This window comes from Mus caroli, chromosome X (assembly GCF_900094665.2).
Source record: "Mus caroli chromosome X, CAROLI_EIJ_v1.1, whole genome shotgun sequence".
In the NCBI taxonomy this organism is placed as follows: Eukaryota; Metazoa; Chordata; class Mammalia; order Rodentia; family Muridae; genus Mus; species Mus caroli.
The window spans coordinates 14,301,940-14,315,559 of record NC_034589.1 but is presented as its reverse complement, the minus strand read 5'-3'; the positions used below and the strand labels follow the sequence as shown (position 1 = coordinate 14,315,559).

At 39.8% G+C, this 13,620-nt stretch overlaps 2 protein-coding genes across 4 annotated transcripts in view; one reads left to right on the top strand and one right to left on the bottom strand.

Annotated features, from left to right (window-relative positions):
• Nucleotides 1-883: 883 nt before the first annotated feature.
• Spaca5 (sperm acrosome associated 5) lies at nucleotides 884-4,881 on the bottom strand. The gene is made up of 4 exons (XM_021153910.2): nucleotides 4,737-4,881; nucleotides 2,153-2,311; nucleotides 1,157-1,235; nucleotides 884-1,053 (listed from the first exon to the last, which is right to left on the bottom strand). The coding sequence occupies exons 1-4, from the start codon at nucleotides 4,879-4,881 to the stop codon at nucleotides 954-956; spliced, it is 483 nt and encodes a 160-aa protein (XP_021009569.1). The 3' UTR covers nucleotides 884-953.
• A 6,383-nt stretch (nucleotides 4,882-11,264) lies between these two features.
• Znf182 (zinc finger protein 182) overlaps nucleotides 11,265-13,620 on the top strand; it is a 43,826-nt gene continuing 41,470 nt past the window's right edge. Inside the window, exons 1-2 of one of the 3 annotated variants that reach the window (XM_029473456.1) lie at nucleotides 11,265-11,355; nucleotides 12,760-12,814. In XM_029473456.1, coding sequence (XP_029329316.1) covers nucleotides 12,800-12,814 — 15 coding nt within the window. In that variant the 5' untranslated portion in view covers nucleotides 11,265-11,355; nucleotides 12,760-12,799. Of the gene's footprint in view, nucleotides 11,405-12,759; nucleotides 12,815-13,620 lie in introns of all 3 variants that reach the window. The other 2 variants (XM_029473455.1, XM_029473454.1) reach the window with 2 other exon arrangements.

Below are 13,620 nucleotides of genomic sequence, written 5' to 3'. Positions count from 1 at the left end.
TTTCAGGTGCTTCTCAGCCATTCGGTATTCCTCAGTTGAGAATTCTTTGTTTAGCTCTGTACCCCATTTTTTAATCGGGTTATTTGATTTTCTGGAGTCCATCTTCTCGAGTTCTTTATATATATTGGATATTAGTCCCCTATCTGATTTAGGATTGGTCAAGATCCTTTCCCAATCTGTTGGTGGTCTTTTTGTCTTATTGACAGTGTCTTTTGCCTTACAAATTGCTTTGCAATTTTATGAGGTCCCATTTGTCAATCTCAATCTTACAGCACAAGCCATTGCTGTTCTGTTCAGGAATTTTTTTCCCCTGTGCCCAAATCTTGGAGGCTTTCCCCCACTTTCTCCTCTATAAGTTTCAGTGTCTCTGGTTTTTTGTGGATGTCTTTGATCCACTTAGACTTGAGCTTTGTACAAGGATAAGAGAATGGGTCAATTCACGTTCTTCTACATGATAACTGCCAGTTGTGCCAGCACCATTTGTTGAGAATGCTGCTTTTTTCCACTGGATAGTTTTAGCTCCCTTGTCAAGGATCATATGCATATCTTTAAAAGAATTTTGTGCCAAGCACTGTATTTTCCAAATATCAGTCCATTAAATCCTCCAAATAAACCTCATGAGTTATTGCTCTCATTATCTTCCTCATTTTTCAGATTTGGAAATAGAGAAAAAAATCAGTGGCTATTTAAAGGAAGCACAACCAGTAGGTTGTAAATAGCATATGTAAATCAAAGGGAATCTGTGTTCTTGATTTCTATACATACCATCCTCCCCAACACCCAAGTGATCTTGTATCTCCAGATTAGATCTATGAACCTGTGGAGGAAAAGACTGACTGGGAGTACTTTCAGGCACTGGGTAACATGAAGAAAATCAAAGCATATTTATGTATGCCACCTTTTATTAAACCCACAAAAGAAAAAATGGAATCTCTATCCTTATAAAATCTTTGTCACCAGTTATTATAGTTTGAGTCAGTTTTCAGATGCACAGAACACCCCTTTAGCCATTCCGATAAATCATGACCGGCACAGTGCTGGGTCCAGGAATCCCTGGGAAATGAAAGGAGGAAAGGAAAATGAAGTGGACAAGTTAATGGAATGGCAGCATCACTTTTTGTGCTGCTCAAGGTCCAGACCATGCCCGAAAACTTACCAGGCCTTCATACTCTTATGTGAGGATGCAACCCTCTTGGCACATATGATATCATCCAGAATATGGCGGTTGAGCAGGTCTGGGGATTGAAAAAGAAGAATGGACTGACTGATATGGAAAGAAAGTAGGTACCCAATTCTAAATGACCTTACTGGTCATGGTATCTCAAAGTGAACAACTTTAATCTTCATTTTACCTACTCATGTAAAAACTCATTATTCATTTGCCCTGTCTAAGTTCATCTGAGGTTCTAGACAACCTCAACCTTCAGTCTTGCCAATCTTGGATGATCTCTTCTGTAATGTTCTCAAGACTTAGATGACCTCAGCCTAGCTTCAGATTTTTGCCTGTTGTAGATAACCTTAGCCATCACTGTGGCTAACCTTAAGAGAAATTTCAATTGCTGTGTGTGTGTGTGTGTGTGTGTGTGTGTGTGTGTGTGTGTGTGTGTATTTACCCCTCAACAGTACAGCATTTTTGCCTGGAAAGTTCTATCATTTCATTCCTGAGGTAGTTTGTTTTTGTTTTTACTTCTATACTTATGCCTCTTTCCTCAGGGCCTAGATAGCACATTATTCTCTACTTCACATGGAGCAAAGTTTCCTGTTTCCAAAATTTTAATAAAACTGCAGCTTGACTTTTAAAAGAGGTTTTGGTGCTCATGGGCATTTGCACTATTTCTGACCTAAATAACTTCTGGTGTAGATTTATTAAGGATTCAAGATGCTTTCTCTATCAACTCAGAGAGTTTCTTCCTTTCTCAATATTTTTTTGCTTCAGCAAAATTTTAAGATTTAAAAGACATTGCTGCCAGGTATAGTAGTACATGCCTTTAATCCTAGCATTCAGATGGCAGAGGCAGGAGGATCTCTTGAGTTTAAGGTCAGCCTGGCGAGAGACCATATCTCAAAACAGCAACAACAAAAGACATTGCTTTCTGTGTATGACACCAGAGGCAAGTGGCAGTCATTCTGTGTGTCCCCAGGGATGCCTTACCATTACAATCGATGTGGCAGAGGTTCTGGGTGGGTGTGATGCCATTGTTACACCACCAGGCAGAGTTCAGCTGGAAAATGCCATATTCACTGCTGCCATCAGGATTGTGGTCCACAAAAGAGGTGTCAAAGCCACTCTCATAGTGTGCCACACACAGCCCTAGGACAGAGAGGGGGTAGTTAGAAGGGCATAATAATAAGGGGAGATGATGGATATGACTCTCATCTTAATTGTGAACATGGTGATCTTGGATAGGCTGTAGGGTGTTGATTCCAGTGACCTGTTGCTGATGCTGGTGATGAGTTATGGTAAATATGACAATATTTATGGTAATGGTGGTATTAGTGATAGAACTAACAACTGTGAAGACAGTGATGACCATGACTTTACAGTTGAATTAAACTAATCATCATAATCAAATGGTGACTGAAAAGATCATGTCCTGACCCAAAAGGAAAGATGAAAAAAATAAAAGTTGACTGGGTCTGAGTGAAGTGAGTAAATTAGGGTGGACAAGACTTGGAGCAATGGACAATTACTCTGATACCTAAACCACACATAGATACAACAAAGAAAGAGGACTTCAGACCAATTTCCCTTATGAATATCGATGCAAAAATACTCAATAAAATCCTCCCAAACGGAACACATCAAAATGATCATCCATCATGACCAAGTAGACTTCATCCCAGGGATGCAGGGATGGTTTAATTAGGGAAATCCATCAACATAATCCACTATATAAACAAAACTCAAAGACAAAAACCACAGGATCATCTCGTTAGATGCTGAGAAAGCATTTGACAAAATCCAACACCCCTTCATGATAAAAGTCTTGGAAAGATCGGGAATACAAGGCCCATACCTAAACATAATAAAAGCAATATACAGCAAACCAGTAGCCAACATCAAACTAAATGGAGAGAAACTTGAAGCAATCTCACTAATTTCAGGGGCTAGACAAGGCTGCCCACTTTCTCCCTACCTAATCAATATATTACTCGAAGTGCTAGCCAGAGCAATTAGACAACAAAAGGAGATCAAGGAGATACAAAATGGAAAGGAAAAAGTCAAAATATCACTATTTGCAGATGATATGATAGTATATATAAGTGACCCCAAAAATTCCACCAGAGAACTCCTAAACCTGATAAACAGCTTCAGTGCAGTAGCTGGATATAAAATTAACTCAAACAAATCAATGGCCTTTCACTACAAAAAGGATAAGGGGACTGATAAAGAAATTAGGGAAACAACACCCTTCACAATAGTCACAAACAATATAAAATACCTTGGTGTGACTCTAAGGAAGTGAAAGATCTATAGGACAAGAACTTCAAGTCTCTGAAGAAAGAAATTGAAAAAGATTTCAAAGGATGGAAAGATCTCCCATGATCATGGATTGGCAGGACTAATATAGTAAAAATGGCTAATCCTGCTGAAAGCAATCTACAGATTCAATGCAATCCCCATCAAAATTACAACTCAATTCTTCACTGAGTTAGAAAGAGCAATTTGCAAATTCATCTGGAATAATAAAAAACCTAGGATAGCAAGAACTATTCTCAACAATAAAAGAACCTCTGGTGGAATCACCATGCCTGACATTAAGCTGTACTACAGAACAATTGTGATAAAAACTGCATGGTACTGGTACAGCGACAGACAGGTAAATCAATGGAATATAATTAAAGACCCAGAAATGAATCCACACACCTGTGGTAACTTGATCTTTGACAAGGGAGCTAAAACCATCCAGTGGAAAAACGACAGCATTTTCAACAAATGGTGCTGGCACAACTGGCGGTTATCATGTAAAGGAATGCAAATTGATCCATACTTTTCTCCTTGTACAAAACTCACGTCTAAGTGTATCAAAGACCTTCACATAAAACCAGAGACACTGAAATTAATAGAGGAGAAAGTGGGGATAAGAATCAAAGATATGGGCACAAGGAAAAAAATTCCTAAACAGAACAGCAATGGCTTGTGCTGTAAGATCGAGATTGACAAATGGGACCTCATAAAATTGCAGAGCTTCTGTAAGGCCAAAGACACTGTCAATAAGACAAAAAGGCCACCAACAGATTGGGAAAGGATCTTGACCAATCCTAAATCAGATAGGGGACTAATATCCAATATATATAAAGAACTCGAGAAGATGGACTCCAGAAAATCAAATAACCCGATTAAAAAATGGAGTACAGAGCTAAACAAAGAATCCTCAACTGAGGAATACCGAATGGCTGAGAAGCACCTGAAAAAATGATCAACATCCTTAGTCATCAGGGAAATGGAAATCAAAATTACAACAATATTAACTAACCAGTACCCCCAGAGCTCGTGTCTCTAGCTGAATATGTAGCAGAAGATGGCCTAGTCAGCCATCATTCAGAAGAGAGGCCCCTTGGTATTGCAAACTTTATTTGCCCCACTACAGGGGAATGCCAGGGCCAAGAAGTGGGAGTGGGTAGGTAGGCAAGTAGGGCAAGGTGAGGGTATAGGGAAGTTTCAGGATATCATTTGAAATGTAAATAAAGAAAATATCTAATAAAAAAAAGACTTGGGGCAACGGGAATCTTACAGTCTCCAACAGTATAGCCTTTGAAGCCATTGAGGCCAGCCTCCTCCAGCTTCTTTGCCAGCTCACAGCGTTCATAAATCTTGGCATCCACTGTGGCAATCAACAATACGGCCAAGATCACTACCACAATGCTGGAGACCTGCATGACAGCCAAAAGCCCTTCTATATGGTCCCTTGCCTCAGATCCACTGATGATCAGGAACAGGGACATTCTAGAATGCTAGGCTTTATGAGCAACAGTATGAACTATAGATTCTGGAATACATGGGCTGCATGGCTGTGGACTGTACCACTTTCCTTAATGCCAACTATTAGAGACCAAAAGAAACAGAGAAAGAAAAACACTAATGCATACACACATAATGAAGGGAGATAAATACAGGAAGAACCTCAGAAATATGAGAAAGATGCAGGGAGAAAGATTGGATAAAGACACTGTCAATAAGACAAAAAGGCCACCAACAAATTGGGAAAAGATCTTTAGCAATCTTAAATCCGATAGGGAACTAATATCCAATATATATATAAAGAACTCAAGAAGTTGAACTCCAGAAAACCAAATAACCCTATTAAAATATGGGGTACAGAGCTAAACAATTCTCAACTGAGGAATACTGAATGGCTGAGAAGCACCTGAAAAATGTTCAACATCCTTAATCATCAGGGAAATGCAAATCAAAACAACCTTGAGATTGCACCTCAGAACAGTCAGAATGGCTAAGATCAAAAATTCAGGTGACAGCAGACGCTGGCGAGGATGTGGAGAAAGAGGAAAACTCCTCCATTGCTGGTGGGATTGCAAGCTTTTACAACCACTCTGGAAGTCAGTCTGGTGGTTCCTCAGAAAATTGGGCATAGTACTTCTGGAAGATCCAGCAATATCTCTCCTGGGCATTTACCCAGAAGATGTTCCAACTGGTAATTAGGACACATGCTCCACTATGTTTATAGCAGCCTTTATTTATAATAGGCAGAAGCTGAAAAGCACCCAGATGTCCCTGGACAGAGGGATGGATTCAGAAATTGTGGTACATTTACACAATGGAGTACTACTCAGCAATTAAAAACACCGAATTTATGAAATTCTTAGACAAATGGATGTATCTGGAGGATATCATCCTTAGTGAGGTAACCCAATCACAAAGGAACTCAAATGATATGTATTCACTGATAAGTGGATATTAGCCCTGAAACTAAAATATCCAGTATACAATTTGCAACACACATGAAAGTCAAGAATAAGTAAGACCAAAGTGTGGATACCTCTATCCTTCTTAGAAGGGGAACAAAATACCCATGGAAGGAGTTACAGAGACAAAGTTCAGAGCTGAGACAGAAAGAAGGGCCATCCAGAGACTGCTCCACTCAGGAATCCATTCCATAAACAACCACCAAACCCAGACATTATTGCATATACCAACAAGTTTTTGCTGACAGGACCCTGATATAGCTGTCTCTTGTGAGGCTATGCCAGTGCCTGGCAAATACAGAAGTGGATGCTCACATTCATCTATTGGCTGGAACACAGGGTCCCCAATGAAGGAACTGGATAAAGTACCCAAGGAGCTGAAGGGTTCTGCAACCCTATAGGAGGAACAACAATATGAACTAACCAGTACCCCCAGAACTCCTCTCTCTAGCTGCATATGTAGCAGAGGATGGCCTAGTCGGCCGTTAATGGGAGGATAGGCCCTTCATCTTGGGAATATTCTATGCTCCAGTATAGGGGAATGCCAGGGCCAGGAAGTGGGAGTGGGTGTGTTGGGGAGCAGGGGGAGGGGATGGGTATAGGGGATTTTCAGAGAGGAAACTAGGAAAGGGGATGGCATTTGAAATGTAAATGAAGAAAATATCTAATTAAAAAATACAAACAACCACAACAAATAAAGTAGTAACCATTCAAAAAAAAAAAAAAAAGAAAGAAAGATTGGATATACACAAAAGATGTATGGAACTTGAATACTTACCCTTACAGTAGTCCCACATTCCTCTACATTCTTTAATATTGTCCTACCTTGTTCTATCCTGGCTAATCATTCTTTGCCACTTGGCTACCTCCTTTTCTATTCACACAGATGCTTATTGACTCTATTACCCACTCTGCTGAGTGGATCAGTTCTGTCTTCTACACTGTGTTTACTGTGACCTGTAATTCCTTATGCTATGCGGAATATGACCATCATGTTCTCTTGATACCTCTCATTACCTTTATTTACTCATGGTCTTCATCTGTTGGTACTGCTATAGCAGAATACCTGAGACTATGTAATTCATTAAGAATAGAAATATAGTTCCTTATAGCTTTAGAGGCTGGTAAGTCCAAGATTACAATTATGGCATCTGATGAGTGCTTTCTTACCTTATTCTCACATGGTGGAAGGCAGGGGATGGGAGTGAACTAACTTCTGCAAGCTCTTTTGGTAGTTGTCTTGAAAGGACAACCTAAACCCCATTTGTTTCCATTTAAAGACCAGGACTAAGTCTGAAAAGAAGGCTATAAGACACCAGCTCCTGCAACAGACCATAAAATCCAGTACAAGGTCATAAAACTCCCTCCCAAAAAACAGCCTGGGGATAACCACAAGAACAGGAAAATATCTTATCCCGGGATGGGCCATCTGTGCTGGGAAGCCCCATCTTATTCTGTAGTTAAATGTTCATGACGTTGGAATGCAGACCACTGACTACCTGGCACAAGCCAATCAGAAGTTGATCCCTATACCTCCCCAGCATCAACCAACAAAATGGCCCCTGCTGATCACATTATTAGAGATTACCTAATCCTTCTAGAGAGTTCTCCTGGTTCCCTATAAGAAGACCAGTGCACCTTTGTATGAAGTCACCATTTCAAAGAATGGTTGACAACCCTGCCCCACACACACCGCCCTGCATGCTGGATGTTTCTGCAGAATAAACACTCTTTGTCTTTGCATACTATCTACGTCTGGGGTCTTCCTTCAGTGATTATCAGACCCTTACAGTCTTAGGGATACTATTGCTGTGATGAAACATCATGACCAAAACAACTTGGGGGAAAAGGTTTTATTTTGTTCACAGTCCCATTTAACAGTTCATCAAAAGAAGTGAGAGCAGGAACTCATACAAGGCAGGAAACAGGAGAAAGGAGCTTATGCAGAGGGCATGGACAGGTGCTACTTACTGGGTTGCTCATCATGGCTTGCTCAGCCTGCTTTCTTATAGCATCCCGGACTACCAGCACAGGGATGGCACACAATGGGCTGGTTCCTCCCTGTCAATCACTAATTAAGAAAATGCCCTACATAGTTGAGTACAGCCTAATCTTATGGGACTATCTTCTTAATTGAGATTTCCTTCTCTCAGATGACTTTGGCTTGTGTCAAGTTGACATAAAACTATCCAACACATTAGTCATATTAATTTATTATGAAAGTGGAGCTCTTGTCACCCAAATACCTGTCCAAATGGCTCATCATCCAAGGCACTAAGGATTAAGTTTCTGGCACATAAATTTCTAAAAACATTTATTATTTATTTATGTATGTATATGTGAGAAGGGTACAGAGAGCAAATATGAATGTGAATCACTTCATAATGTCAGAGTCCTCACAAACTAGTCCACTCCCAAAGCACACCTCTGAAAACTGCTACATTTAAGACCAAGCTTTTCAACAAGCTTTGTGGGGACTTTAAATATCTAAACCAGTCATTCCTCTCCTCTGTCACATATCCTCTTTCAATCCCATCACTCTGCTGCTCACTCATCTTCATTCCATCACTTTTTGTTTCTCTCTGTGCTCCTTCACTCCAAATTTTGCCCATAATCACTGTTCTTCAATACTTTTGTCAGTCCCAGGTGTCCTCTTTGTCCCCATTCAAGTTCTCTCAGATGAAATGCTTATATAATCAGATACCTCCCAGAAATTCTCTAGAATAATAAAGATATAAAGGGTATTATTGAGTGGAAGTTATGGATCCCACTTTGAGAACTTGTAACCTTAGGCAAGTACTGATCTTTGGAACAGTTCCCTTATCTAACAGATGGGAGCAAGGAGACTGTTGTATTGACTTGAGGCAGTTCAATATGTACTTCACAAAGTGTATGGCACACAGGACACATTTATTTCACTTCCTGTGCCTGTTGCCAGAACCTCTACACTGACCTTCTAGTTCTTTTAAATTATGTTCTTCACCAAACTAGCCTCCAATATATTTCTTACTTGCCAGTTTCCCTTTTTACTACAAAGTTATATAGAAGCGGTAGTTCACAGGCTATAGCCATGCAGGGATTGTAAATCCATTCACTTTTTTTGAATTATTCAAAAAACTGTAACTTTTTTCTTCTACCATTTCTATAACACTTCGAGATTTCCCCACACCCCAACTTTCTGGGCTTCCTATTCTTTATTCTAAAGTCTCTCTTCTCACCATGTGACTGCTTGTCTGCCTTCATACCAACTTAAAACAGCCTTTTCTGGAAGAAAAAAAGGAAAAATAAGTGTGTGTGTGTGTGTGTGTGTATGATTTTATTTAAATGATTATTGAAATCACATAGCACCTCTATGTAGTAGATGTTGTTCCTCTACAATTTTCAACTCATTTGTCACCACCACCTTAATCATGCAAAAATTGTTATGAGGAAACAGGACAGTGAAATTAAGGGTGTAACCTACGTCACACAGCCATCTGGAGTGCTTTGGTCCTACCAAGATCAAAATCTTGAATAAAGTGAAAAGACCATCAGAACCAGTGCTAATTAAAACAATGTTAGTGAAAGAAGATATGTCAGGTTGGTCACCGAGTGAAGTGAATGTCCCTGTCCTGGATGAGTACCTAAGGACATTTTATATACATATAGAATATTATATGCATGTGGGTACAATGAAAACACATTTATTAGAGCTATTGTATAATAGCTCATAGTGTACTGCTATACTTAGGCATACTAGTAAAAGTGAAAGCCAATAATGTACAAAAAAAAATCAGAGAGGGAAATCAGGTGAGGAGAAACTCTTCAAGTACTGTTCTTTAGAAGGTGTGGTTTACCTCACATTTGACAGGAATAAGCAGGTGGCAGCAGCAGCAGGTAGCCCCTTAAGTGGCATAGTCTTTGTGTAGGCTTCTGGTATGTGAGCCCTTAGCTCTACAAGTATCGGCACTAATCACAGCCGAATGCTTTAGACAACCCTAGCCTTGCCTTTTAGTATCAACCATAGCTTTTGAGACCCTTGCCTCTTTAGGACCAGTCACAGCAGTCCCTGGGCTGGGCCAGCTGGGGGAAAATATTCCACTTCAAGTTGCAGGATGTTCTTGAGTTCTCCAAGTTTTGTGGTAGCAAAAGCTGTGGTACAAACGCCGGGCAGTGGTGGCACACGCCTTTAATCCCAGCACTTGGGAGGCAGAGGCAGGCAGATTTCTGAGTTCGAGGCCAGCCTGGTCTACAAAGTGAGTTCCAGGACAGCCAGGGCTATACAGAGAAACTCTGTCTCGAAAAACAAACAAAAACAAAACAAAACAAAGCTGTGGTTTAAAAAAAAAACCTCCCAACTAAGCCATCTCGAGGTTGTGCTGCCACCTGCTGCAGCCATCACTTGCCACCAAACAGGGAGAAAAAAAAATTGCCAAAGACCAGTGACTGAAAATCTTTTACCCTGCTCACTAATCCTGTCTGGAAAAAGGCCCCCAGCCAGCTGTTGGGTAGCACGAAGAGGTGAGGGTTTTATTTGGGCTATCCTGCACCATTTTAAAAGAATAGTTTATTATTGAATACACTGCAGGGGTGCAGTGAAGTGGGCGGTAACCAACTGCTTGTAGGTTTATATGTAATTTTAAGCTCGGTATACAATGTTAGGTTGCTTCATCTGTTTTAATAAATAAAATATGATGCCCTGTCCCTGGTTTAGAAAGTCCTCTACCATGTAGTCAATAACCACACCTTCTCGTTCCCAGCACAATGACCGCTTTCTCTGGAAAGGAGAAGGTATTGTCAGCCACCACTTAATACCCTACTTTCTGTGTGGCCCCCTATGGCAGTTAATTCTTAAGTTTGTTGTTTGAATTGTCTTATGGTCCTTTAGATGCTAAAATGCAAACTCCCAGTACTAGACAAAAGGATGGAGCCAAGGCTTTTCCCTAAACTGGTATTCAAATTACTTAAAGAGGTCGCAGGCCTGCATTGTCTTGTTAATTACACCTGTACCCTGTGGCTACTCTCTGAATTCACCACAGGAATTCGTCCTTGTTTTAATAATTTTCTTAATTGGACCCTCCCTTTTTCTGCTTTATCAAAAAAAAAAAAAATGGCGCCTGACGTCCTTAGAAATGCTAATCTCTACAAAACAAACACCAGCTTTGCCAAGAGACTCGGGAGCATAAAAGAAACAGTGGATGTCGATTTTTTTTTTCCTAATCGGTGACATCACCGACGGGACCACTACCCTCTGCGCCTGCGTTGAGCCTGGTCGCCTTTGCGCGCCATGTTGACTATTGGCGGATGCTGTCTCAAAGGCAAACCTGAGCATGCGTAGAACAAACCGCTGTCCTAAGTTTAGGCGACAGAGACAGCTAGTTGGTCCGATGCGGAAGTGCTTTTCCAGGCCCTTTACGGAAAGGTCTACTCAGCACCCTGCAAAAAAATCTGGTTGAGTAAGGATGAGGGTCTGTGTTAGACTGGGGTCGCGAGCTGAGTGGTGGGTAGTTCTAAGTGGAGGGAGGTTCGGGTATGTCATTGATGCGAGAGTGGGAGATGGGATGATGGGGGCTTGAGAGAGGAGTAAACGGGCGTCTGCGGACTTAATAGTGGACAAAGTTATGAGGCTAGTTAGGATTAAGTGAGTCTTACTAAACTTTAGCTTTTACACATTTTCTAGCACAGTGATCCCCTCTTTAGATGCGTCCCCTTGTTTCCGTCTTCCAGTGTACAGCGCAGGAATCATGGGGAAGAGTGCTGGATTGAATCAGCATTTAAAGACTTCTTTCCAGCACCTGAGCTAAACAGCCCCAGTGAGGGAGGTGAGAGAAAAAGGGAAACAAACAAAAAAAAGTCATCTGTAGAGCCTTAGCGGCCTTTGGACATTTGGAGGTCTGAGGAGGGATAGACAGGTACCATTTGAATAATAGGTAGAGACTTATTTTTTTAGAGTGTAATAAATAATATTTGAGTTAAGAATTAACTTGAGGCAGGGCCATGGTGGCGCACGCCTTTAATCCCAGCGCTTGGGAGGCAGAGGCAGGCGGATTTCTGAGTTCCAGGACAGCTAGGGCCATACAGAGAAACCCTGTCTCGAAAAAACTAACTAACTAAATAAGTAAATAAATAAAAATAAAAAGAATTAACTTGAAAATAGAGAAGAAAATAGGAGCTAATTTTCCCTTATTTAAATGTCCATTCTTAGACATTCAAGAGCTATATATCACTTAATAGTTAACATTTAATTTAGATATTTAAAATGTATACCTGCATTTTATATATCCTTTTATATATCTTTATTTAGAAATTTAATTTGGCTTAAGATATTTTTCTGAAACAGTTTTCTAAACTTTGAGTTACAAAACATGTAGATAATAAGTGTGCAGTTCCGTACATTATTTTAACAACTATACAGCATTTCATCCTGAATTTCTATTTATTATCATATTACACATTTTCTATGATTGCTTTAGTTTGGCATTATTAAAATCTGTTCTATGTATCTCAGTGGTGTATTACTGGCTTAGCATGCACAGAGCCCTAGGAATCGATTCTCTCAGTACTACAAGGAAATGTTGCTGCTAATGTGGTGGCACAGTCCTATAATTCTAGTACTTGGGAGTTAAAAGCCAGCCAGGGCTACACAGAGAGATCTGTCTCAAACCAAACCAAACCAAAAAACAAAAAAGCAAAAACAAAAAAACAAAAAACAAAAACGAAACAAAACGAAAAACTTAGAGTTGTCCATATTCTTCCAGAAAGTGGCCTCTCATGTGAAGAGATTTCTGGGCAGATGATTCTGAGTACTGCAAATCTAATGGTTTCTACTGTTATATTCTACTCTACTCATTCTAGCTCAGCTTTCATACATTTGTTTTCTCAAGAGAAGCAGGAAATGGCCAAACCCCAGGTAAGTATGTGGTCTATCTGTTTCTATATTTTATCATAGATGTGATGCGATATATAGGCATCAGCACTGCAAAATAGGAAACTATAAATTACTGAGATCAGTGAAAATGAAAAATAGTCAATTAAGGTCAAGTTAGATAGTTGATGCATTGACTAAGTAAGGGTAACAGATGTTTCTTAACTTATGATGATGCTGTATTCTGAAGTTATATCAATTCATAGTTGAAATTTCATTTAATACCCTTATCCCACTAAACATCATGTGGTGTGTATAGGCCATAATGACATTTCTTACAGGGAGCTATTTCTCAGTGCTGCTGCCTTATATCATGAGAGAATAGAGTATCAATTATATTTATTCCAGGAAAAATCAAACTTTGAAGTATGGTTTCTATTTAGTTCACATCATTTTTGCACCACTGTAAAGTAAAAAATAAAAAAAATGTTAATTCTTTAGTTAAGATTATCTTAACTAAACTGGAGTTTCCAGTTTGTTGTTGAATAGTCTGGCAGCCATATGGTAGTGTGACCAGTACTTTGACTTGCCTTATTTCATTAGGATAGAGCATACCAAGGCTTCAGGGAAAACCACGGTTTTCTGGAATTGTATTTTGGGGCCTTTTTTTTCTGTGTCTTTATGTAGAATTGTCTTCAGTAATAGACTGATAAAATGTATCCTTGCTTTCCTGCAGTTTTTTTTCTCACAAAATTCCCTAGAGAGAATGGAGACATTGGGAATGAAATCTCTTCTCTTTCAAATGATTTTCCTGCAATCATTTCCTCAATTGGATTTTCTTTTTTTTTTTT

What these genes read in the sequence shown, in the direction of transcription:
- Spaca5 (XM_021153910.2), bottom strand. Translation starts at nt 4,881, where the DNA reads ATGCAGGTCTCCAGCATTGTGGTAGTGATCTTGGCCGTATTGTTGATT. An exon ending in AGGCTATACTGTTGGAGACT is followed by an intron (nt 2,312 to 4,736) that starts GTAAGATTCCCG and finishes TCTCTGTCCTAG; the next exon opens with GGCTGTGTGTGGCACACTAT. An exon ending in CATAAGAGTATGAAGGCCTG is followed by an intron (nt 1,054 to 1,156) that starts GTAAGTTTTCGG and finishes TTCATTTCCCAG; the next exon opens with GGATTCCTGGACCCAGCACT.